This window comes from Lactuca serriola, chromosome 8, assembly GCF_051521515.1.
Source record: "Lactuca serriola cultivar US96UC23 chromosome 8, Lser_US96UC23_V15, whole genome shotgun sequence".
Lineage (NCBI taxonomy): Eukaryota > Viridiplantae > Streptophyta > Magnoliopsida > Asterales > Asteraceae > Lactuca > Lactuca serriola.
In genome coordinates this window covers 6,970,808-6,996,817 of record NC_136415.1, presented here as the reverse complement: position 1 = coordinate 6,996,817, position 26,010 = coordinate 6,970,808, and the positions used below count along the sequence as shown (strand labels likewise).

Here is a 26,010-nt window from a genome sequence, read left to right as displayed (position 1 = left end):
CCCTAGAATTTTACCTTCAATTTCATCCATCAGAAGAAATAAGAAAACACAACAGGAAGAAAAGGAAAAAAAAAAAAAAAAAAAAAAACATGGTTAAGGAAGCAACATTGGGTTGGGTATACGATTCTTGACAACACAAAAGACAGAACCTTCTAAAGAAATTGTCTGTTTCATTGTCGTTGTGGTGAAAAAAGCAATGAGCTTGCAGCTCAAATTCAACAACAAATGGACATACGGTGGTAGTGTCAGTACACAAAAACATAATAAGTGGTTTTTTCTTGATCTTTTAAAAATTAAAGGAATGTATGAAAACTTAGATGGATGGTTACGATTTGATTTGGTGTGATGTAAATTGCCAACTTTAATGCCGATGAGAGTAACATGCACGCGCTGTTCAGTTACATCTGCCCGGAGCTGACAGACAGTCGACCGGATTGGGCCGTCGCCGGCAGGCGTGACACTTTCTCATCGAAAAGCTCGAGCTATCACGACACGTATGTGGGTTTAGTAGAATCGTGTGACCCTAACTTCAAATCTTGGTCAAACTTTTGGTTTCTTATTATAATATTTTTTCAATTGTAACTTGTAATTGTGAAAATTCAAATGGTTATTATTATATATGTATGTTGATATTGAAATATCTTGTGCAGCTTTTTTTTATATAAAATTATATGATTTAAGACAAATTATAGAGAATCACGATGTATTTTACCTTATCTACCAATATGAAGAATGAATTTTGCCTTATCTAACAATATGAAGAATGTATTTTGCATGTTCTTTGCACAAAAGAATAAACTATATATGTTTTTTTTATTGATAACTATGATGTATTTTATTTTACCTATAATAATAATAATAATGTATTTATATTTTATTATCAATGTGTGCATCATACTTTATTTGTTATATGTTGTTATCGATAAATGAATGTAAGGATGTTGCTTTGATGAATAAAGAAATATAAGTATGTTGCCATCATGTGTTAAGTAAATGCATTTATGTTGCTATTTATGAGTTAATTATTGTTATCATTAGTAAAGAAATACAAGTATGTTGTTGAATGAGTAAATAAATACAAGTAAATTGATACTATGGGTAAATAATAAATTATATTGCCTATATTGGTAAAAAAAAAGAGTAAAATACACGGGGTTATTTCCAACAATTTTTCTTATAAATGTTTATTTTGGCAATAATCTCAATGAGGGTTGAGCATTAGTCGGTTTTACGCAGGACCGGTCCTGAGGATTCAACTGTCCAGGACGAGTCGGAAAAAAAAGCCTTTAGGCCTTAACGTGTAACGAATTTAAATTAAGTTTTTTTTTTTAAACGACGATAAAATTTATAGCAATAAACATAGCAAAATCATAGTATTTTAATCAGTAATGGCATATTGTAACAACTAACCGACAACATTTGCTTTATGTCGTCACCATTCAAAGTTCCAAGATCAAAATTCACCGGTTTATATGGGCCTCCAAAAAAATTCATGATTTTGTCATTAGTAGTGGAGTGACTACATTTATATATTTTTTTTTATGATGGAAAGGAACACTAGAAATAATGTTTCTGAAAAGATAGCAGAAATAGTTATGTCGTCACCCATTCAAAAGTAGGAATAACGATTGATTAAGTAGCGAATCCATGATTTAAACATACGAGATTCCAACCTGAATTAGGTATAAAATAAACGGGTCAAAAAATATAGTTTCTTATGTTTTAATAATACTATCTAAGACAAATATAATATAAAATTATTAACTTTAGCAATGAGAAATAAAAAAAATAAACATCACAAAAAGACAAAAAAACAAATGAAGATATAAAAATTAATAAAACAAATAAATTATTAAGACTATTCTACGATTCTATGATTCAAGCTATAGTATATAACTATAACCTAAAGATTATCAATAATTAAAAAAATTAGGAAATGATTGAAAACAAAAAAGAATACTGAGCTAAAATGACTAAAATTGATTACATTATATATACTCAATATATAAAAAATACTTTGTTCCCTGTAATATCCAAAAAGATCAAAACTAATTACCAAAAGACCAAAACTAATGCTCATTACATCTATTCTACTTTATAGTTTCTAGACTAGACTACTAGACATTGACCTATTTCTTTATATTTACTTGGTTATCTTTGCATACAAAATAACTTCATCCGTCGGTCTAGAAGACAAAGTAGAAAGTTAAACCTGATAACCTTGGAGTTAAAGGAGACTAGTCACCGGAGAAAGTGGAGAAGCAGGCCTCCAGTTGATCACAAATCGGCAGAGTTGGACAAAGAATCGACGGAGATGGGTGAAGGTAGACGGAACCGCGCATTGAAGCAACAGGAGACAACAAAGAATCGGTGGAAATAGGCGGAGATGGGCTACCTAAGTGAGCCTACCAGAGACAAAGATTAGCACCGAGATACAGAAGTTGATGACAACGAATGTCTTCGTGTCCTAAAGTTTTTTGTAAATTTTGATTTTGGGGATTTTTCACTTTTCAGTCTCTTCTATTCTTCCCTATATGTGATATTATTTTGTTTTATGTTTAGTAATTTTGAAGATTAACAATATCGGTATGATTTTTATAGAAAAGATTTTTTGTTATCCACTGTCTCCTCCTAAAATTTTGGTAACCATATAGAATTTTCGTTAGCAAAATAGGATCATTAAAACTGGAGTAAGGACTTTTTTAAGAAACCTAAAAATGAGAATTGAGAACAAAGATCGATAATCTTATCAAATAATTAAGAAAAAAAAGGCCCCTAAAAGAATTGGGCCCTGTTCACGTGTCCTACCTGCCCCTGCTTAAATCCGGCCATGGTTTTACGACTATTCTATTTATATGATATTTTGGTTCAAGTTATTTACGTGTAAATAAAGAAGAAAAAGTTCAATCGTGCGCATGAACAATCAGGAAATGCTAGTGAATGTGCTTATGGATGTCATGAAAGCAAGATTTTCAATCTCTAAACAAATAGATCTTTATCCATTTACAATACAAAGAAATATGGTAATTGCTTGCTTTGCAATACATAATTTCATAAGAAAATATAACATTGGCGGAAAATTATTCATGGAGTGCAATAAAGACATTACATTCAACATTTTTTCCAAAAAAAAAAAGATATTATATTCAGCAATGAAGAATAATTGGAAGAAAAACTAAATTGAACACAATGGGGGCACTCTAAGGGTATACAGAGTGCTTTGGAGATTATTACACATAATTCTCACCAAAGAGATAGATGGTCACATCATTCAAACACCCTCCCACACCAAGATTAAGAAATGGCGGTGAATAATATATTCTCATCAGTTGGAAGAGATAGATAACGAGGGAGGGGGAAGGAGAGAGATTGTGAAGGGCGTAGCCACAATCACAAGAGCTCACAATTCACAATACAAGAGGTTGGGGGTAGTGTTTGGATGCAACTCACGCGTAACAAATTGAACTACTCCTTATAGCAGCCTAACTGCACAATATATGTTTAGTCTGCAGGCATGATGAAATTGCTAATATGATGTAACATATATTTTTATTTAGTTTATTTATTTGAACATATTTTAAAATTATGTTTAATTTAAGTTGTTTATCATGTTATTTTGAAATTATTTAATGTGATAACGTACACTTTAAGATTTATAACGATTATCAAATATGTGGTCATTTTGTTATTTGTCAGTGTTTAAGGGTAATATAGAGGCGATACATTAAGTAGAAAATTTAGCACTATTTATATCATCAACACTTTATCCGCTCATATATCATCATCCATTGGGTGCACTTTATGACTTATATGGTCATTTTGTTATTTGTCATTGTTTGTTGATTTACCTAATTATATCAAATTATATACGGAGTACAACATATTTTTAAAAATAACAAAGCTTATCCCGGGTTTCAGGGTTTAAACCACAGACCCGATTAAGGTGGGGTATCAAATTATATAAACACATTAAGTAATAGAAATCAGTAAGCACCAACAAACATCAGAAATCTCAAGAACAAAGGTTCTTAATTCTAAAAATGAAAGCCAATAATAATATATATATATATATATATATATATATATATATATATATATATATATATATATATATATATATAATTCAAAAGTCAAAAGTCAAAAGTCAAAAGGAGGTGTTTATCTAGGAGTCGATCTTCCTGGAGGTGCTTGCATTGGGGGGTACTGCATCATAATATTCACAAAAATATATTGTTACTGTTACTGATACTGATAATGTTGGATCAAACAAAAACTATAGTTACCTGCATTGTATAAGGCGAGCTTTGTGCCATAAAACCAAGAAATTCTTGCTTCTTGAATTCAAAATTGAACTTCACATGAGCCAACATCGCTTCTTCCCTTTGTATATCTTCCATCATCCTTTCCCTTTTCCATTTAAACTCCTTCATCTCCTTTTCAACTTCAATATACTCCTCAGGTAAATAAGAAACCCCTGAACTTATCGCAAATCTCACTTTCACCTCTTCTTCCCTACAACAATTACAAAATCAAAAACACATTCATATATTTAAAAAAAAATGTTTAATTCTGGCTTACCGAGTTGTGCCAAGAGAAAAAATACTACAACTTCTTATAATTCCTCCATCCAATGAAACGGCTCCATCATGTATGCAAGGTAGGGCTTGTAACATTTCTGCCCTGCTTTTATAAACTTGTAATCGCGAAAACAGAGTATAAAAAAGTGTCTCTCTTAAACCATTCCCTTTGTTTGTAAGATAAAACAGATGTTCACTATTGATATGAATCATGTTCACAGCAAACCCCATAAATCCAGCTGGCGTTTCACCATTTGGTAATGTTGGTTTTGAAAGAGCAAGCCTCCTTTGCGCATCATTAGCTAGAAACTCACCATAATATGGACTAAAAGCCATAAAAAGAAAATACTGTTTGTTAAACTAACAACTAAAGATTTGATTTGAAAAAAGGGGAAAAGAATTTACACATACATACATACATACCTCATATTTTCAAGACAAATGACATTATATCGCCCTTCCAAGATTTGTCCTATAGCAGTTCCAAGCCCTAAGAGACCTGAACTTTTATTAATACAACCTTCTTTGTCATAAGATTCAAGAGCTTTAACACCATCATATGTCATGCAAACTAAAGCCAACATGTTATCTTGCCCAAGATACTCTGATAGAATCCTGTTTGTTCTCCATCATAAACATTTAAAACCAATACTTAATGATGATGATTTCTAGAAACATGAATCATGACCTAAAACAAGACTGAAAAAGTCAAACTTACCTGCTAAGACTATCATCGTTGACTTTTCCTAAAGTAGCTACAACACCAAGAACATCTTTGATATGAGTAGCTTGATTGCGGTGTCGTTTAAGCTGGCACACAATAGCAGCAGCTGATTTTTCATTTTTCATGATATTTTCAATTGTGGCCTCTTCAGTCTGCATTTGTGAAAGGTCCCCATCTTCTATCTTAGGTGCAGATGAGGAATGATACTTTCCCAGAGTAACTAAAGGAGAAAGAAAATAACTCATGGTTCGCATTTTGAAAATTACAAGAAAACGCATCAAGGGTATTAATGTATATACCTTGCATATCTGTAATCACATCATCTAGACTGTTCTTATGAGTCCTTAAATACTTGATGTTTTCTTCATGTTGTTTAATCTTTTTTCCTAGCAAGAGCATGTCGTTCTCAAGTTTCTGAAAAGATTAACAAAACGAAAGTTTTGTGTAACAGGAAAAATAAGAACAGAGATTGACAGATCTGAAATGTCATTAATAACCTTAGACGGGTTGACAAGGGATTCTGCTCCATTCTCTGATCCATCCCTTGCAGCATTAGATGTGTCATTTTGACCAGTGTAGTTCATTGCTGATGGAACTTGTACACTTAACACATTTGGACGTATTGGCATCTACAAAGTTTGACAAGTCAATGTCATAAAGAGAGGTATAGACGTATAGTATACTCAATAATGTGAATGAGATATTATGGTTGAAGATGGAACTTGGCAGATTATATATCATGGTTGAAGATGGAACTTGGCATATTATATATCATTATCAATTGAGAAATCAAACAAATGAACTGAAATCTTAAAAGGGTAAGCTAGATTTATTCATCAACCATGAATCTGACAACCACAGTCCCCACCCTCTCAAGCACTTCAACCATGATTAACCCTGTATGTTCGTTCATAATCATGATTCATTACCAAAACCATGCTTCCATCAAGAATTCATTCATGGAAAAGTTGGTGATACCCTTAACTCTGAAGCCGAAAGCCGAAACTTCCCCTTTAGATACTCAAACATTACAATGTACTAACATCAAACCACATATACTTGGTATGTTCTCCTTACGAAAACTTAAATTTAAAGAAAATTGGTAGAAATAGGTTTACACGAGTATGCAAGTCAACAGATTGAAACGTTTGTATACAAATGCGCACATACACTTCAATTGAAGTCCAATAAACTTGACAAAAATACAAAAGGATTTTGCCCTTTTTTTTCTCAATTTCAGAATGCGAAACTAGAACACGAAATGCGAAACCCTAACGGAAATCGATACCTGTTGGCCAGACGAATACATGGTGTTCGGAGCAAATTGGGGTTCCGGGCAGGTAGATTCCCGTGTGCAATGTGGGAGACAACCCCAAATGATCTCGGTTCGGACAAGTGAGAGTTATGGTATGCTATGTAAGCTTTACAATTTTTGAGTACTACTAATTCATAATTGAAACAAGAGCGAAGAAAGACAAGGCAACTTAACTTTTTTATTACAGCTCCAAACTCCAAAAACCAACCTAAAGTGGGTATTTGGCTGAGCTTTAAAAAAAAAAAAAAAAAAAAAAAAACTTATTATCCATTTCACACCTATATAATTTAAAATAAATGTTTGGAAGCACTGCTTTTTTTTAAATAGTTTATTGCGGTGTCATAACGTGAAATCGAAGATAAATTATTTTTGATAAGTTATTAACTTATCAAAATTCTTTATAACCTATAGTTATCCAACATCTTTAGAAAGTATTATTTTGATCATTTTGAAAAAAACTAAAACAGGATTATCAGGTTTTGACACCGTATAAGCAAATCTAAACATTTTTTTAAAATTTCGTTTTGGCACCTTTATAAGTTGATAAGCTATAAATTAAAAAAAAAATTATCATTTTAAATAAGCTTAACCAAACACCCTCTAAATATGAATGAGGCCACCGTAAATATTTGGGCAAAACACTAAAATCATCATATTGGTAGGTGTTATTATGGGGAATCATTTTTTTACGTTTATTTATTTATTTATTTTATTTCTTTTACGTTTATTACAAAAGAGTACATATTTTGCATAGAAATTAAAAAAAAAAAACACCCTAATATCACTTTAATTTGTGAGTACAAAAGTAATATGTGATGTATGTTTAGATTTTATCTATATAAAAAACCAAAGTACTTGGATTACATATTGTAGTTCATAGATTGGTTGTTTCCAAACAATGTCTGCAAGTTGCAAAGAGAAATGTCATGTATTGTAAGCTCCTACTTGATAAGAATAAGAACGTGTTTGTTTCACATGATTCCTAAGGAATTAAAAGGAATTGGAAACAAAAATCAAAAGCAAAACGTGTTTGTCTGATCAAATGAATGGAATTAGATTTCCTTAATAACAATTTCATTCCTTATTTGAAAGATTTCAAATTCTTCCATCGTCCAAAAAGATTCTAAATTCAATTCCTTATCTTTTGTTTTAAATTACACAATTGTCCTCCTATTATCTATGCGTAAAATCAAAAAAATAAAAAAATCATATATTTGATTTTCATATCTTCTCTGCGATTACATCCTTATCTATTGTATATTTTTTCATTCGACATTTTCCAAGAGATTACATCTATTGATCAGTGCTGCTGTGCTCCCGTATTTTCTGTGGTTCATCATTGTTCTTGTTCTTTGCTGTATCATCTCCATTTACAAGTAAGCATTCCAAATCCTTCTATTTTTCTACAATCAATTGTGTCTTACTATTGATTTATACATTTTTCATTTGTTTTTTCATCTTTGCTTGATAGAAAATTAACATAATATATTTATATCTATGTTATTATACTTCATCTATGGTTTCTTTGGAAAAAGTGTCAAATTTGTCTATTCAAATATACGACTTGTAAATTTTTTTGTTTGGATTTATTGTTGGGTTGTGCAATTACTCTTTTTATAAATATGCATACTTTTGCCTGTGTGGTAATTTTTTTAGTTGTCCACATTAACTTTTGGTATTCATTCCTTTAACGATTTATGCTTTTTTACTTTGAAAAAATGAGACAACATCACATTTGAAGACATTTATTAGTGTTATTTGATGTTTTTTTATTGATTTAATTTTGTTTATTGTTGCTATTACCGTTTGATGTTTTCAAGTCAATTATATTTGGCTTTTACAAAGTTTATTTGAAGAATAAGCTTTGTTTTTATAATGGTTGGGAGTTATTTCACTGGTTAAAATGGATTTTTAGACAAAATTTGTAACTAGTTTTATTGTAGAACTCAAAAACGCAAAATTGCAAACATTGTAATAATTTATTGAAGGTTTCTTTCAATGAAACTTTTATTTACAGTTTTCTTTCACTTTTGTTTTTTCGTTAAAAGGCAAAGGTGTATACACACTTTTATTTAAAGTTTTTTGACACCTTTATTTTTCTTTCTGTCTAAATTCTCATCATGAGTTAAATAAACCATAATTTATTAAAGCATATTTTCTTTGTTCTAATTAGTTCCACAAATAAGCTCCAAATCCAATTTCAACCAAAATGAGCTTATTTATGTAATGATATTTTACTTTTTTACTACAATAATTTTACTTCTAAGATGAATGATCTATTTATTAACTATAATATTTTCATAAGATTTTCTTTGTGTAAAAAGATTAAACTTGGTTTTGTGTGGATGCTGAAAAATGGATTTGACATTTATTTTTTTATGTTTGAGCAACTTGTAGTAATGAACACCATTTTTTTTTGTCAAATGCGACCATTAATTGATGAGTAAAGTAATGATATTACGTATTTTGAAGTGAATAATTTTCTTTTTGTGGGAGATGAGCAGGAAAAGGCACGACTTAGTCTAACTAGAAGCAAACATAGAAAAAAAATAAGTCAAATAGTCGTTACATTTTGGAATGAAGTTATGACAACCACTACATGGTTTTTTATCACGGTGTGCAAGTTACTACAAATATATATGGGGGATAAACCACATATCAAAACATATCGTCGAATGTGGATCGACAAGCAATATTGCATAAATACGCTTATAAAAGCGACACTACATGCATATCACACCTTAGGATGACCCGAAGATGTTTCACAAAGTTGTGTGGCATGCTTCACACATTAAGTGGGTTAAGAACAAGTAGACAAATGGATATTGATGAGCAAGTGGCCATATTTCTTCACATTATTGCACATAATGTGAAGAATCGGGTCATGATAGGTCGTTTCCAGCGTTCTGGTGAAACAATTAGCAAAATTGTTACACGAGTTTGCAATGCAATGATAAGGTTGCATCTATATTTGCTTAAGAAACCCGAACCTGTTACAGAAAACTCTACAAATCAAAGATGGAAGTGGTTCAAGGTATAAGCACTATTTATAAAATTTTCCATAAGTACACAAATTGCTTGATATGACATATGGCCATTTCATTTTATATATCGTGTAGAACTGTCTAGGAGCTTTAGATGGAACAAGCATAAAGTGCTTAGCGCCACTTAAAGACAAACCTAAATACAGGACAAGAAAAAATGATATTGCCACAAATGTTTTAGGGGTGTGTTCACAAGATATGCAATTTATCTATGTTTTACCGGGATGGGAGGGCTCAGCTGCGGATGGTAGAGTGCTTCGAGATGCCCTACTTAGGCCACATGGATTGAAGGTCCCGAGACCGGGTATGTACAATAATTGGTATTGTAGATATGCATTAGTTATTAATTATTAGTTATACTAACTATATTACATATATAGGTTATTATTTGGTAGGTGTGATGGAAAAAAGCAGAAACTATCACAACTGGACAATAACTGAAGATGCGAAGCTCGTGGAAGCATTGGTAAATATGGTGAGCATGGGAGGATTTAAAGTCGATAATGGTTTTAAATCTGGATATTCACAACATCTAGAAAACGCATTGAAGGAAAAAATTCCTAGCTCTGGCATATTGGGTAAACCCCACATTGAGTCAAGGATCAAAACCATGAAAAAGGATTGGCAGGTTGTTTATGATATGGTGAATGGTACAAACACAAGTGGTTTTGGTTATGATACCTCCACTCATTCTGTAACAGCTGAACCAGCGGTTTGGGATTCTTACATACAGGTACAATATTAAAACTTTTATATATTTTGTTACTTCTTAATTATTTATATTATATTTTTATGTGCTAACCTTTTATGATACAAAATAGGATCATAAAGAGGCAGGAAAATGGAGAAATAAGATATTTCCTCATTACGAGGATTTATGTATCACTTTTGGAAATGATAGAGCTCAAGGGAATAAAGCCAAGGATTTTGCCCAAATGGAAGAAGATGCAAATAATGAAAAACAATCTGAACAAATAGAAATGGTTTTGAAGAACAAACCATAGAAAATGAAGAATCTCCAAACATAGGCTCAAAGAAGAGAAAAAGAGTTGATGCCCTTATTAAGGGAATAACTATTGCAGCTAATGTCCTTGGAGAAAACTTGAAAACGCAGTTAATAGTATGAATCAAACAATACTGGGAGAAACTGAAGTACAAAAAAAGCTTCAATGGTGATTCCTGAAATTTCAAAAATGCAATCATTGAGTGCCTTGGATAGGTTCAAAGCAAGTAGGAAAATAATGCGTGATCCGGAAATCGTTTTAAGTTTTTGGAATTTGGAAGGAAAATATCGGGAGGGTTTCGTGAGGTTCATGTTGGAAGAGTGATATGATTATGAACTAGGTATTTAGACATTATTTTACATAGTGTGTGGTTAACTTTTTTTTTTATTCCTTTTTTTTTAATTTTAGGTTGAAATAACGAATGACATTTGTTGCTTTATATTAATATATATAATCGTTTTATATCAATTTTAAAAAAAAATGTTTTTATGATATTGTGTTCGACGAAATACATGTTAGTTATTTTTTTTAACTTATATTTTATAGAAGAGTTTAATAAAAAAAATGCTGTAGTTATATAAAACTTTGTTATGTTTATTAAAAAGTATAATTAAGTTACAAAAAATCAATAAAAGGGCATTTTTGTCGTATTACAAAATTTATTTTCCAATTCCTTTGGGAAATCAACAAACCAAACAGAAAACAGATTTCATTCCATGTCAACCAAACACATTTAAATTTCTAGTACATTCAGATTCCAATTCCTCCAAATTCCAATTCCTTTGACAAATTCCATTCCTTTTTAAAACATTCTACAAAACAAACGTCCCCTAAATGTCATGTAAGTTCCTCTTATAATAAGATAAGGTCATTTACATATCCCAAAACTTGGTTCCATACGCTAGTTAGGTTCCTCGTGATTAACAGTTCTCAATGATGACAACCTATAAGATGGTATCAACAAATGTGAAGCACACAATCTACACAAATAGTTAATGGGCATTCTTATATGTAGGGACCATATCATAAAGAACTAAAGATAATATAAGGGATTAAAAAGCTTAAAAATAAATTAAAGCTTGTGGAAAATGGATTAAAGACTTTGTTGAAACATATTGAGTTATATAATCAAGCTAGACAAATATTCATGTTGGTGATTCTAGTGTCATGTGAGATTTAAATTGTAATCTAATACAAGTTTAGTGGTGTAAAGTGCATATTTGTACATAAAGCGAGTTTGATCCTAAACACAATGAAATGCAAGGGTCACGGGGTGACGCCCCTCGTGGGTCCAAGTGGCAGTGGTCTCGCTAACTGATCAATAAGTAGCGAGGTCAAAGGGCAAATTCCACACCAGGTTTAGGGAAACGAACCAAAATCTCTATGTTTAGACCTACAATCCAACAAAAAAATAATCATCTTGAAGGAATTAGAGAAACATATAAGTTTTAGGTTTTCCCAAAGACAACTAACAACCTGCTTGTGACAATTTTGTTTGTAACAGTCTGACAGCCATATTGTATGGTTTATCGATTCTTCCAAACAACTTAAGCTATCTGACAATTATATATCATAAATTGTTTTCTAACTACTAAAACTCAATTTTCATATATTTATCCAACTTTCAGGTGTATAGTATATAATTGTATTTCGTATACTCTTAATTCTTCAATAATATTGTATATTTTTAATTTTTTTTTATCTAAAACTGAAAATGTCCTTGAGGATGATTATCCAATATTGGATTTCTTGATAATCATACATAAAGTAGAAATATCAATTCAAAAAATAAACTTACATAATTCTCAAGAGATATCCGAGCATTCTTCGATTATCAAATCCCCTATTTTTGTATCCACATAATCTTTCTATGAATTGCTTAATGAAAACAAAATATTATATTCATTTCTAAAGTTGTGGACAACATTATAACTATGGTCTTTGAGTGGGTTAAGCATAGGGGTAATTTTGACAATTGTAATTGGGCGAATTGGTGTTGTTCCCCGTTTAGTGTCTTGTAGCTTTGCCCTGGGCGGAGTGTGTGGGGTTTGTGTTGCTTTGGGGTTGTGATTTAGCTTAGTTGTTTGCCAAGTCTTTTTCCTTGTAAGACTTTGGCCCTTATTTCTTTTTTATAAAATTTCGCCGTTTCAAAAAAATATATAATAATATTATCTGCTCATCAATTAATTCTCAAACTATTATATACTATGTATTCTATAATATTTATTTATAATTATTAATATATTTGTAATGATTTTGATATTTTCCAAAAAATCAAAAGGCCGTTAATCTCATTCTATAGTTTTGACATTAATTGAACTTTGTGTAATGCAAAAATAAAAATGTTATAAATGCGACAACCTTAAACCTATATTATTAGTAGATATTTGTATATTTTAATTTTAATAATTAACTATTAACTATATTATACATTAGTAAAACTGATAAAGTTTATAGATAATTTTAAAAAACATGCTATTTTATTATTAAAATATTGGATGTATATATGTTTTGGTGTTAAAAAATCATTTTTTTTTGGTGTTGTCGATGAAGTTGCTCTAAGAGTCTATAATTTAAAACAAGCCAATCCATTTTAATATATATCCAAACTATAATGTCATCTAAAAGTGCTAATCTAAAATAAGTTTATTTACATACCTAGACATATAATGCTATCCAAAAGATAAAAAGGTTCCATAATCACGCCCTATGTTAGCTAGCTAAGGAAACTTTATAACTAGGAGAAGGGGGTATACGACCCTGGTACGACAACAACCGGCTTCTCCTCTAAACAAGAAGATATAGGAGACACATCTGTGGTGGTGGTGATAATCGGTTGGTTGCGTGTGAAATAATTAGCATAAACATCGCGTCTCTTTTTGTACTTTTTCTTAAGCTTTTCAAGACTTTTATTTTCAGTAACCAACTCCTCAACTGTCCTTTTCTGTTTCAACTTCAGTTCATTATACCTCTTCATCACTTGCTTCACACGTGGAGACGCCGCTTCATTTCTCATCGCACCCACCGCCACCGGGAATATAATATCCCCTTCCCCTTCCCTAAACATATAGTATAATAATAATCTCAAATTACACACAAATTTATATTTATATTTATATTTATATTTATATATCAAAATAAAAACCAACCATGCTTGCTTACCAGCCTCCGAGAGACATAACGCCGTTTCCTCTGAGTATCCCTCCATCCAAAGAAACCGCACCGTCTTTAATTGACGAAGTTGCCCTTCTCATGTCCTCTCTCGTTTCGTAAACTTGTGTTTCACCAAAAAGACGATAAAACAACGTCTCTCGAAGACCATAACCAGATTCGGTCCTTGTGTTTAAATAATCAACGTCGATGTCTATCATATTCACCGCATAACCTAAAAACCCTTTTGGAGTTGTCCCATCAGGAAGGGTAGGATCCGGTAACAGAAGCTTTCCTTCAACATCTTTCTCTGCCTCGCATGCCCTGCCAGATCACAATAATTACAGTCATGCCACTGCCCATTCAGATTTTTAAACTTCTGAGATTCACTTATGGCACCTTATATCTTCGATGCATATAACACCGTAACGACCGTTTATAGATTGTCCAAGTTCTGATGCAAACATATGAAGGGCATGTGCACGATTCACCTTCCCATTCTCTTCATATGTCTCCAGTAATATCACATGTTCATAAGATTTGCATACCACTGCAAGCATTTCATCACCGAGATACTCTGCAAATATCCTGAGAGAAGGTCCAAGGTAATAAAATGGTGTTATCATGTAGGCTTAAATGCAGAAGAAGATTCACCTGCTAAGGTTTAACGTTGGAGCTGTTCCAACAAGTGCTACAACACCAATAATTCGTCCCATTAAAGTTCCAAAACAATCTTCTTCATCTTGCATCTCTGACATCATTTTGAAGAGTTTGATGACAACAGCAGCAGCAGTCTCGGTCTTACATTCAATCTTTTCTGTGATCTCATCTTTCCCTGGTGAACCGTATTTGTATTTGCGGGTAGAAGAACAACTTTGGTAATGGTATCTGGAAACTGCATTTCAAAATCCAACATTACATTTACATTATTTCATTTCCAATTGTCTGTTAACAAGATTAATTAAATAGTCATTAGTTACCATTCAATTCTAATAGTTGGGACTCAATCCCTCTTTGTTGATATTCTAGTAGCTTTATATTCTCTTCGTGTTTACCAATCCTCATGCCAAAATCAATAAGCTCATTTTCAAGGTCCTGAAAGAAATAAAATGGTGTCGTTTGTCATAGTAGATATGAACAATTTTTTACATAGAATATGGCAAGACTTGGCAGTGTTAATAAGTGTACGTATATACCCTTTGGAAAACAAGAATGGATTCTAATTCGGTTTCTATTCCATCTGCATAAATGTGTTGGACACTTGTACAATCGGTTGGGGTGGGGGTATTTGAGTCCATTAGAGGAAATATATTTTCATCTGGGGACAGATGTTTCGCATTAAGAGGCTCTATCAGCGGAGGCATCTCAACGTGAACCTACATGTAAGAAATAACACTTAAATTAGTCTCCTCAAAAGTTGTGACATGATATTTATTTTTCTGAAAATGACGATTTTAACCTTGATGGTCAACTTGAGATCCGGGTGGCAGGCATGAGCAACAACGAAACTAAAATCACCTACTATTTCAGAAGGAACAGGAACTGCACGAACTATGCAACGCCCCTCACGGAAGCCATATTTCACAGATTCATCAACATTGTGTGATTGTGATTTTATTACAAGGGTATGGGATTGTCCACTTGTATCTTCATCATGGAAGTTTACATCCACATCACCTTTCGAATCCACAACTTCAAATTCCAGGTTTTCTAGGTAGGAACCAGCAAAACAGGTTTCAGGTATCTGCAATCATCAAGAACATTATTATTATTTAGTTAAAATAATTTGCTGCTAATGAAATTTGGGAGAAATTAGATCAAGGGTTTCAAACCATTGATACAGTTCTCAGCTGCCTTTCCTCAATCTGCCACTCCTTCATGATAACGGGTTGTCCATCCGATCCAACAGATAGTGATACTGATGACAGTTGACTTTTCAAATGAGAATGAAAATCATGAGGAGACTAATTAGGGGTTGTTTCTTTTTCTTTTTTCCCATCAAGTCATGTATGCATTGCATACAGTGACTGAATGGATGATGATGTTAGTTTCTTTTCCGGACAAAGTAAACCGTTTGGATGAGACTAAATGACCATTTTACCCTTACATACGAAAAAACAAATTCACAATGTTCATCAATTTTTAAAGTGAGGCCAGAAAAAAAGAAAGTTAATTAACACGTGAACCCATTTTCTCCATATTAAGTCAAAAAGAAACAGTCCCTAAGTTTAATGTAACAAAAGCCATTAAACAAATTACAAGTATCATAATACAAACTAAATGGATAGAAATTTAAAGTAGCATGCATACCTTTTTTTCCATAGCCTGCTGTAACCTTTAAAAGGCCACCAAGATCAATGCATCCATCAGCATCCACCTATTGAATTATATATTATAATGACAATTTGCTAAATATCAACAACTTATTAAAAATCTTGCAAGAGGCACATACCTTCTTAGAAGAAAATGATTTTTCCAGTGAGGTAAATCCATTCATACTTAACTGCACCTTTTCTTTTTCTCGTAGATGATTTCCAAACGCGTCAAATAACTGAAAAAGGGTGTAGAGAAAGTTTAATACTACGATAATTAACTATAACTAATAACCAAAAAAGGTTGCAGTTGTTGTATGGAATTAAACTGGGTAAATAATAATATACCTCTAAAGTCAACTCTTTAATTGTATGGCCTGGAATCAATTGCTTCTCAAAGTTTTCTGGTTGCACTGTCACACGTGTCAAGGATCCAGGAAAAACTAATGCAAAGAGAAGATTAAAAAAGAATAAGCAAACCAATGGATTTCTTCCAATGAATGATAAATGGCAAACATAAGCACGCACACCTTTGATAGGGATTTCTAGCATGTGGGACCCATCAGGCCGACATAACATCAGAGTGGCATCATAACTTGGTCGAATATTGTCCAAATTAGAGCTCCCAATAACCAAATCCTTGAGTATGAGAGCTGACATGTCAGATGATATAGATGGGCTCCATTTGTGAACTTTAAGGTTAACACCCTTGTTACATTCGACCTTGACCACTACTTCAGGAACTTTTAAAAATGGAATTTGATTGGAATATGCATCAAACATCGCAACAAAAATAGGCTGGAAACAACGACCCACCCTAAATAACAAATAAGAAACACATATATGAGTTATTAGATTTTATAAAAATGCACACATAAATTATATTTTTCTTACGTGACATTATAATCAGGAAGCTTCTTTGCAAGTGCCCATTTGTGGACCTCACGTGATGCTTCAACTTTGACCTTCACCACACGTTTCTCACAGCTTGAATCTCTCTGATGATAAATGCTAATCATTAACAAAATCATATGATTGTAAAGCCATGTGGTTATGTATACATAGAAGCAATTCAATGTTACTCACAATGAAAAACGTGAATTTATAAATTCCAGCTTTTTGAAACAGAGGATGGGAGTTGCATTTTGGTTGAAATATATATAATCCATGCAAGTCCTTTCGTGATGAAGGTGTCACGCGTCCTGAATAGATATTGCTTTCATTTCCATTTCCATTTTCAGAAAATGTAACTGATAGTGACATCTCAAAGTTATCTTTCATCACATATTTTTGATCTAATTCTTCACATGCAATCCCAGATTTATAAGTAGCAGGACGAATGACAGCAACAATGTCACATGGTGATACATGTGAAGCATGAACTTTATCCGCATCTGGTAATGACTGTAAGAAGAAAGTGAGGAAAAAACATCATCATCAATCAAATTCAAACATACATTTTTTTCACAAAGAGGATAAATGACAGTTGATTGGAGGAAGTGGAACTAACCGAATCTATTCCCAATTTGAGAGATTGTCTTCTATTTAGTATCTGAATCGATGATGGACATTTCTGATATTGCTTCTTAAGTTGGTTATCCCATTCAGAACCATCAACAGCCAAACACTAGTGAATAAATCATTGTTCAAAAAGTTTTCATTTTTCTCAGAATTTTTGAACAGAAAACATAACTGCAAGTAGACTAAGGGTTGTTTCTTTCTTTTTTCCAACTAAGTCCTGAATGGGTGATAACATTTGTCTGGAGAAAGTGTTGTATGAGACTAAATGATCATTTTATCCTTACATTCCAAAAAGCAGATTCACAATATTCATCAATTTTAAAGTGAGAGGAGTAGGGAGAAAAAATGACAACAAGGTTAAGAGCTAGTGTCTTAACACATTAAGCCATGTTTTTTTTTTGGCTTAACCCATAAAGCCAATCTATCAAGATTAAGTCAAAAAAGCAGCAATGTATAGTTGTCCAGATTAAGTGCTTAACCCATCAAGCCCATTAAGTTGAAAATAAAGAAACAGCCCCTAGGGTTATAACAAAAAGTCCTAACCTTTCCAGAATCAATGACATTTATAGGTACTAATTCAGATTTCCGCAAATCAAAAGTGGGATTTCCATTAGCAGATTCAAGGAGACACCCATCTTCTTCTGACACTTCAATCCGCCTTCCAATTTCCAAATAAGAGTATTGTAATTGTAAATGTCAACCAAAGAAAAACTGTCAGATACTAAAAAGATAGAATAAAATAAAGATGGTATTAATAATAAGATATTCCACCTGCAAATTATCCATGCTTCTCCTGCATCCCCTTGAAATCCTTCAAGAATAATGTATTCCAATGTAGCATAGATATTAGTTTTGTGGAATCCAGCACATGCTCCTTTTAGAATCTTGATTTTCTGCCCTGAATCCCAAGATTTTCCTTTCCGCATTACAGCTTTGTGAACCCTGACAACTGCAACCAAAACTAACATGAGTAGCAGAAATCAAAGCCATGGAGTCAATTTTTTAAAATTCTCACCATTGTTTGCTATGTTAAGCTCCTTGTTTGAAAATTTTACTATGAAGACAGGCTCATCAATTCCACAGTCAACTTCCTCATCATATTTTTCATGCATTTGGACAAGCCACTGTTGGTACTGCTTATCTAACTGCAAAAGGGTCAACGGTTTTCCATCTCTTCTTATATCAATGTGTACACCTGTTAATGAACCTTTTTAGGTTTTTTTTGTAATTTAATGTTGGCATCATGTTTATACTCAACTAGAATTAAATTCAATTACCAATCTCTTTCTCTGGAGGTTGCTTAGTGCCCAAAGTTTTCAAGGCATTGGCAAAAGGGTTCTGATGTGCAAAATCCGTCTAGAAAAAGAAAAAGACAAAAATGGACGTAAGGTACGATTGTGTAAATTTAAAAGTGAGCAGAAATGGAAGCAGAAAACACTTACCTTAGAAGGTGTTGGATTGAAGCCAGCATCCGTCTCTAGAAATCACAAAATAAAGATCTCAAAAGTCAAAACATAATGATAATGAAAAGAAGTGCAAATTATAAAAGAGATAAAGAGAAGATTGGATATACCAATAAAACATTTAACTCTCATGCAACTTCTCTTCAAAACTTGTGTTCTGTGCCCTGGTCTTTGTCTGAAATCCATGAATGGCAACCATGCCTAATTCAAAGGTAGATTCATTAATTATTTAAATGTTATTCTTAAAGGTATCATAAGTTATCATTCCTCTCAACTCACCCAACGAGCATCTGGAAGTAAACGACCAAGTCGTCTACAAGAAACATGACTAAAACTTCCAAAATCTTCTGTGTACCCATATCCCTCTTCTTTTAAAGTTTCCAGAATGTTCTGAATGCTTTCCTTTCCCTGTTATTTAAAATTTCAAGGGACAAAAGTCACAAAGTAGTAGAAAGTAACTATATTGCTTCAAAAAATATCATGTGAACTTGTATGAAGTACATATATACATCCAAGATTCTAAACAGTACCTCTTTAACTGGAAGATAATAACATTTAAGACGTGCATTTGCTTCCTCGGATGATCTTGCTCCTGAATAAATTCAAAGTGAAAAATAAAGTTCATGGCTAAAATTGAGTTACCAAATTTAGTAATCTCAACAAAAAAAGCAAACCTGGACTACTTGTAATAGTATCATTGTCATGATTCAATTGAAAACAAAGTTGCAACACAAATTCTGGACCATTGCATGTATTCAGATTTGTAATTGCCACCTCTCCACCTGGAATTTCTGCTAGATTGTCGCCATTAACCTACAAATACAATTCTCATTATATATAGGTAAATATTATATGGTAATAGTGCACATAAACCTCATAAACTTGAATTAATAACAAATGTAGTTCGCTATTAGGTAAAGTACACGCAACAAAAGGAAAGAACAACCAACCAGAGTACATGCAACAAAATCAAACCTGAAATTCGATTGGCATTATTGTTCTTCCTTTCTTGGACAATTCATCACACTGTAAACAGGAATGGTGTTATTTTTGTAATCCAAGAATACAAATTATATCATCCATGTGTTATGTATAAGCCAAGAAACCTGGATATACGGAAAGTAGATATCCTTCAATTTGCATTTGAGTTGCCTTATGTCTATATTTTTCTTCTTGGGCTCAAAAATATCAATCTGTTCAATTATAATCAGATAAGTTCAAATTGGGATCGTATTCTTTGAGAAGAGATGATAGTTACCTTTGTGAAACTACCACCTGGAGCTAACTGAAGTTCATCCTTCATAGGGTCTCGAAGGCTACCATAAGTCTAGATTACAATGTAGAATGAGGAAACAAACATCAGATAATATATAACAGATAAACAGATAACAAATAGCAACAAAGAGTTTGATTACCCTCCATGTTCGCTTTGAACCTGAACCACTAACAAGAGCTTCTCTCTCAAGGCGTAACATATAAACCTTTTTGGAGTCCTTTGTCTTAGAGGAAACCTCTGTGTGCCTACAATAAGATAGCAACAGAATGACTATCAAAAGTTAACAAACAAAATACCAAATTTGATCAATTATACAGACATACCTTCCTAAATGCATCGAAGCAACAAAGCCACCATATCCAAACATGCCAAATGCAGGCTGTACTCACCAGAAATAAGTCTAAAAGTTAGAAACAAGAATAGGGTAATATTCAAGACAACAAAATTTTGCTATTTACTTTTAAATATGGAGGTTTTCCTCCTATAGCTTGGCCTTTGGAAGCCCGATGAAGGGAGGCTCCCATCTTCCCCCTACAGAGAGAAACAGATAGCATAAAACATGTGCATGAAAGTAAGAAACAAAGAAATGAAACAGTTTGAGGATTAACATCTTACCACTTCTCTATTGACAAAGAATCCATGCCTGGTCCTGTATCAATAATAGATATCCTATCATCTGAAACCTCCACACTGACAAGAAATCAAAGTTATATGAAACAGTAGAAACCAAAATCCTATGAACAATTCTTGTCCAAAAAGTACCACACAGGACTCCTTGTACCTTATTAACCTCTTCTCCTGTTCACCATTAGACCACACAGCTTGCAATGAATTATCCTGTAGTAAAAAGTATGACATGAGAGTCTTGAAGATGGGGTTTTAAGGAAAATGAATAAACAAATGTCATTTATTACAATTATATCAGCCAATGCAGTTTCAAAAGTGTACTCTTCAGGGAGCTCCTTAAGTAACTCGGTGTCTGGTGTCAAATCCCACATGTTCTAAAGACAAAAACAAAGAACGAAGGCATTACAGTTCGGGAAATATTGTGAAGCAACAGAATACAAACCACAGGCAATCAGGTTATATATAATCATTCCCAAACAAACCTCATAAATTTTTGCTGGCTGAGACCCATCCTGTTACAGGATCATTATAGAGGAATTACAAACAAGTTTAACAGATAAAACATGAAACGAAATAAAGCTATTTCAGAATGAAAACATGGACTCACATGAAGTCTCAAATTGTAGACACGATTGGGCTCTAATTTCGTCAACGTAAGACTGTTCCTAAAAACATGATCGGAATCGTCAAGAAAACATAACTGTGTATTCCAGTTAACTTGTTTCTTAGGGCTAGATGTCTTTTGCACAGCTTTAGCATACTCATTCCTTACTCTACCAGCCAATTCTTCGACACTAATACGCTCAGTGCCTTCAGGAATCTTCAACAAGACAGTTATCCCATTCGGCAAAAGAATTTTCAGCTTGTAAACTCTCCTTGGACCTGATACATCTTGACTAATTACTCCCAAGGAATCCGGCGTCCTTCTCTTGAATCGCTCAACGTCGGAAGTCTCATTTAATCTCTTTTGTGGCGTTAGAAGATGACGATCACCGTCCATCTTGAAACGTAACGCAGAAGGAAAGTTTTCTCTTCGGAAACTCAAACAATATCAACTCTTGTGTTTCCGTGACAATGTGACTATGAGCTAGAAACTGCGGATGGTTGTGATTTTGATCTTAAATGTTTAATTGCAAGAAATCGATTATCGTTTGATTATTAGAAGCAACGAAAATCCTGAATTGTGTATGCGAGGAAACGTGGTGGACAAGGGTTTTACAGGGGAAACGGAAACGACCATGAGAGAGTAGAGTGTAGGAGTGTACGACTTTCAGAATACACCTGAACGCGGCTAAAATAAGCCGGGTGTAATCATTCCGCAGCCTGTTTCATATTCCAAATCCTTCCAATATATTTTCTTTACCATATTAAATGAAGAGTTTTTGTTATTTTATTTTTTTAATTAAATATAGCATTTTATCATACTTTTGCTCAATTAATAAAAGTTGAGTTACATTTACAACAAAAAAAAAAACCTTTAAAATTTGAAACTTTTTTCTATATAATATTTTTCAAAAAAATATCTAAAATATCCTTATAAACTGTCATATTGATTTTTTTTAAATGAAAAAAAACACATTTCTTCTTTTGCATATATATATATATATATATATATATATATATATAATTGTTTATATATTTTGTATTAGTTGTTAAAGATATGAATTTAGTTTGTGATTTTGTCATACAAATGTTACGACGGGGCATGCATTCCATGGGTTGTAGTACCATACAATCATGCTTTTCATCGAACTCTTAAAATTCATATATTTGATTAACCTTTGAGAATTTGATGATCCATCCACGTAGTTTAAAGAAATTACACCCATGGTCCTTGGTCTAGAGATAGTCACCGTTGGAAGGAAAGACTTTCTGGCAGTACAGAGAGAGAAAAAGAGGTATTAATTGATGGACGTGGACTATGTTATTTTTAAAATTCAAAAGTGAAGTTTATACAATAGGGGTGTTTGGCTTAGCTTTTCAAGTCCAAAAGTCCTTTTTGAAAAAGAAAAAAAAGTAAAAAATGTTTGGCAAAACTTGTTTTAAAAGTTATTTTTAGAGTTTTTATATAAAAAAATTTACTTTTTGAAAAAGTCAGGAAATCTTGATTTTTTATAATTTTTTCAAAAAGAACTTTTGAATTTTTAAAAGCTAAGACAAACACCTAGGAGAAAAAATGAGATCCTTTTAAAACAAAAACTATAAGTTAGTTTGGCTACAATTAGAGTAACCCTTGTATTTTTAATCCTTTGAGAAAAACTACAACGTAAGTCATCAATGACTGATCCAAAAGCAAGGAATAATTCTCGACAACAATCGGAGATTTTGCAAATCGTCTCTCAATTAGCTACAAGCATTCATATTCATATGGTTCCAAAAGCAAGGAATAATACGACATGTATGGATGTAGCATATGGTTTCAGTCTATCGTTCTTTGTTTGTTGTGTAATTATCTAGACCAACTCAATTTGAAATATGAGTTGGAACCCTAATTTAATCTTCTACGCTTGCATTGCAAAAGACACTACAATCCTAGCTGAATTCAATTCAAAAGATGCAGATCTTGGCGATTTAGCTAAGAAGTGCCTAGAGAAGACGCCGCCCTTCCATTCCATCTTCTCCCATACTGTTCATGGTGAAACATACATGTTTTTCATCCTTGATCCTTTCGTATATTTTGGAATATTTGATGAATCGCTCGAGAAACCTGAGTGCTTGTTGTTTCTCAAGAGCGTAAAAAACGCGTTTACCAGTATGATAGATAATCGCAATTCTGGCACGATGAAGCAGCGGTTGTATTCCCCAAATTGGCATTGTTTCCAAGGAGAATTTAGTCCGGTGTTTCAGCAGCTTCTGGCTTCAAATTTGGAATTCGATGCGACGTCATCGCCGGCGGATTCGAAAGACGATCACAGAGAGAGTTTAAATTCCGTGAGAAGGAAGAACAAAGGGTCTACGGATTCTTCCTCGATGAAGAAAAGGTTTTTTGGAGATGTTGACAAAGACGTAGCAGAAGAAGGCAAATTGGATTTGGATAATGACGATGGGTCTGTTTCAAGTGGGAGTAGGATGCAAAGGACGAGGTACATCTGGAAGAAACAAGAATCGATGGTGGTATTGTCTATGGACTTGATCAGAGTTTGTGGTGTCTTGTTGTTCGTGATATGGCTTTGGGTTAACTGTTAAAAGCCCCTCATTTCATCTACTACTGTATGAATAGATTGATTACTCCATGATAAGGAAATAATTTCTTCTACTGTAGAACGTGTTATATGTATATTACTCCAGTTTATCATATTGGCTTAATAAGTTGATGATTGTTTGGGGGAATGATTATGATTTATGAGATGAGGGCAATAATGATATTCATGCATGGTTAGTATTCATAAAATTGGGTGTTTTAGTTTTAGTTTTAGTTTTAGGAATTAGGCATATTCCCTTATTCCCAACATATAATGCCGTTTAAAAGATGCTGTTAGGACTTAGGAGCAGAAAATATTTACCTTGAAATTGTAAACAACTTTAATTAATAGTATCTAATACATTGTTAATTTGTTATTCTATCGGCTTGTAGCAAGCTACGTGTAGTCTTATAAATGCGTGACTACAAGTGGGTGTAAGGGCAATTTTGTGATTTCCACTAGGCCTGCAATAACAAATTAACAATCTAGCTACTACTTCTACCCTTTTGTTTTCAGGTGAAGAATCAATCAATCAACAGTAGGACTTGGAAGATGGGGTTTGAAGAGGAACCAAAACTATTACTGTTTTCACAGCGTTTCAGTAGACTGGAGCTGGAGGGTGGCTTTACTCCGCCACCAGACACCTACACCGGAGCTGGAGCCACCATCCCGTTTCAATGGGAGGAGGCACCCGGAAAACCAAGATGCACCGCTACCAGTGATCCGGCACCACAAGGTGTGAGGTGTTTGAATCTCCCTCCGAGACTGTTGATGAATACCAAAGAAGAGAGTATACAGACAGAGTCACCAACAAGTGTGCTGGATGAACCTTATTCCGGCATGTCTTCACCTGGTAGAAGTAAGTGGAAGATGATGATGGGATTGAGGAAGATGATGATGTGTAAGAGGACATCATCGCATCAGCTCCGTTCATGGAGTTTGGATAGTTTCACGTATATCAGCAGCAGAGATGGTGATTCCTCTTCATCATTAAATGACGTCTTTTCAGATTCTCTTGATTCCAACGTTAAAAACAACAAAGTTTCAACGACACGTGGCATCATCTTCTTCAACAAAACCGCTTTTAGCATCTTGGTAATTAACTTCCAAACTATGTGAATCTTTAGTTTAGGGCCCTTTGTTAAAATAGAAAGTTTGACCTAATTAAGTAAAATGTTGGTGTAAAATTTACAGGAAAACATGAATCAAAGCATTAATCAAGTCGTCCCATGGAGACGATAGATCGTCTAGCTAGCTGTGTTGTGTAAATACTGCAACTACCATGGAATGGAGTTTAGTAGTTTCTGGAACATTTGCTCATTAAATGGATCTTTCTTATTTTATGATTCCCATTTTGCGTCATGGATCTTGCTAAATTACTTCAATCCAAAACTCGTTTACTATTTGCAAACTACCAACCAAAACATTTTGCTAAAATTAAACCCAAATGAATCAATGGATCTATCAAATGGGCTTCGGTTCACGTCCACAATCCAGCCCAACATATTTGGGCTTTTGAAATAATCATTCAAAGAAATTTTGATTACCTTATTCCCCCTGGGATTATAGTCTTTCGTGCTTTTGCATAAAATGAGAAAAAAAAAATTTAACTTATGTAGCTGACTTTTTGGAAACGGAAAACAAATTGACTGGAAGCTCTCTCTCAACATTTCAGCTAGCACCTTGGATTCAATTTCTTTTACAGGATAAACTCAATCTCCATAGAGATTTACAAGAAAAAATTCCCCACATGACACCACAAAAAATAATTTAAGGAAATCGAATTCTCAGCCTCACGTCCCCCAAATTTAACAA

General features: G+C 33.2%; 5 protein-coding genes across 5 annotated transcripts; 3 read left to right on the top strand and 2 right to left on the bottom strand.

Moving 5' to 3' along the window:
* Positions 1-3,883: 3,883 nt before the first annotated feature.
* On the bottom strand, positions 3,884-6,803 carry LOC145065643 (protein DEFECTIVE IN MERISTEM SILENCING 3-like). The gene is made up of 8 exons (XM_079012674.1): positions 6,590-6,803; positions 5,799-5,930; positions 5,601-5,715; positions 5,296-5,521; positions 5,001-5,192; positions 4,579-4,902; positions 4,284-4,512; positions 3,884-4,203 (listed from the first exon to the last, which is right to left on the bottom strand). Exons 1-8 carry the CDS (start codon positions 6,608-6,610, stop codon positions 4,159-4,161), a joined length of 1,284 nt encoding a protein of 427 aa, XP_078868800.1. The 5' UTR covers positions 6,611-6,803; the 3' UTR covers positions 3,884-4,158.
* Positions 6,804-8,561: 1,758 nt separating this feature from the next.
* Positions 8,562-11,038, top strand: LOC145069523 (uncharacterized protein At2g29880-like). Its single transcript, XM_079016460.1, has 3 exons — positions 8,562-9,964; positions 10,041-10,393; positions 10,482-11,038. The coding sequence occupies exons 1-3, from the start codon at positions 9,859-9,861 to the stop codon at positions 10,662-10,664; spliced, it is 642 nt and encodes a 213-aa protein (XP_078872586.1). The 5' UTR covers positions 8,562-9,858; the 3' UTR covers positions 10,665-11,038.
* A 2,198-nt stretch (positions 11,039-13,236) lies between these two features.
* Positions 13,237-22,291, bottom strand: GMI1 (gamma-irradiation and mitomycin c induced 1). Its single transcript, XM_079012673.1, has 35 exons — positions 21,621-22,291; positions 21,496-21,525; positions 21,301-21,387; positions 21,168-21,223; positions 21,002-21,076; positions 20,845-20,917; positions 20,710-20,765; positions 20,526-20,631; positions 20,369-20,437; positions 20,217-20,303; positions 20,086-20,136; positions 19,785-19,923; positions 19,641-19,702; positions 19,390-19,518; positions 19,221-19,311; positions 19,090-19,124; positions 18,925-19,003; positions 18,663-18,842; positions 18,419-18,596; positions 18,191-18,305; positions 17,637-17,753; positions 17,213-17,530; positions 17,021-17,124; positions 16,657-16,943; positions 16,475-16,569; positions 16,267-16,365; positions 16,125-16,191; positions 15,647-15,732; positions 15,274-15,558; positions 15,011-15,190; positions 14,795-14,909; positions 14,469-14,709; positions 14,214-14,402; positions 13,827-14,138; positions 13,237-13,723 (listed from the first exon to the last, which is right to left on the bottom strand). The coding sequence occupies exons 1-35, from the start codon at positions 22,011-22,013 to the stop codon at positions 13,402-13,404; spliced, it is 4,908 nt and encodes a 1,635-aa protein (XP_078868799.1). The 5' UTR covers positions 22,014-22,291; the 3' UTR covers positions 13,237-13,401.
* A 977-nt stretch (positions 22,292-23,268) lies between these two features.
* LOC145068686 (phytolongin Phyl2.2-like) lies at positions 23,269-24,343 on the top strand. The gene has a single exon (XM_079015684.1). It carries the CDS (start codon positions 23,489-23,491, stop codon positions 24,197-24,199), a length of 711 nt encoding a protein of 236 aa, XP_078871810.1. The 5' UTR covers positions 23,269-23,488; the 3' UTR covers positions 24,200-24,343.
* A 282-nt stretch (positions 24,344-24,625) lies between these two features.
* Positions 24,626-25,538, top strand: LOC145070015 (uncharacterized). Its single transcript, XM_079016933.1, has 2 exons — positions 24,626-25,290; positions 25,390-25,538. The coding sequence occupies exons 1-2, from the start codon at positions 24,748-24,750 to the stop codon at positions 25,435-25,437; spliced, it is 591 nt and encodes a 196-aa protein (XP_078873059.1). The 5' UTR covers positions 24,626-24,747; the 3' UTR covers positions 25,438-25,538.
* Positions 25,539-26,010: the final 472 nt, after the last annotated feature.

Bases quoted from the DNA above. Each gene is read 5' to 3' on its own strand.
- LOC145065643 (XM_079012674.1), bottom strand. From the start codon at position 6,610: ATGTATTCGTCTGGCCAACAG. The intron at 5,931-6,589 runs GTATCGATTTCC...CAAACTTTGTAG, and splicing joins TGTATTCGTCTGGCCAACAG to ATGCCAATACGTCCAAATGT. The intron at 4,204-4,283 runs GTAACTATAGTT...ATTATGATGCAG, and splicing joins GCTCGCCTTATACAATGCAG to TACCCCCCAATGCAAGCACC.
- LOC145069523 (XM_079016460.1), top strand. From the start codon at position 9,859: ATGCAATTTATCTATGTTTTACCGGGATGGGAGGGCTCAGCTGCGGAT. The intron at 9,965-10,040 runs GTATGTACAATA...TTACATATATAG, and splicing joins ATTGAAGGTCCCGAGACCGG to GTTATTATTTGGTAGGTGTG. The intron at 10,394-10,481 runs GTACAATATTAA...GATACAAAATAG, and splicing joins TTTGGGATTCTTACATACAG to GATCATAAAGAGGCAGGAAA.
- GMI1 (XM_079012673.1), bottom strand. From the start codon at position 22,013: ATGGACGGTGATCGTCATCTTCTAACGCCACAAAAGAGATTAAATGAG. The intron at 20,304-20,368 runs GTAACTATCATC...ATAATTGAACAG, and splicing joins CAGGTGGTAGTTTCACAAAG to ATTGATATTTTTGAGCCCAA. The intron at 17,125-17,212 runs GTGAGTAACATT...ATTTATCATCAG, and splicing joins ATAAATTCACGTTTTTCATT to AGAGATTCAAGCTGTGAGAA.
- LOC145068686 (XM_079015684.1), top strand. From the start codon at position 23,489: ATGAGTTGGAACCCTAATTTAATCTTCTACGCTTGCATTGCAAAAGAC.
- LOC145070015 (XM_079016933.1), top strand. From the start codon at position 24,748: ATGGGGTTTGAAGAGGAACCAAAACTATTACTGTTTTCACAGCGTTTC. The intron at 25,291-25,389 runs GTAATTAACTTC...TAAAATTTACAG, and splicing joins AAACCGCTTTTAGCATCTTG to GAAAACATGAATCAAAGCAT.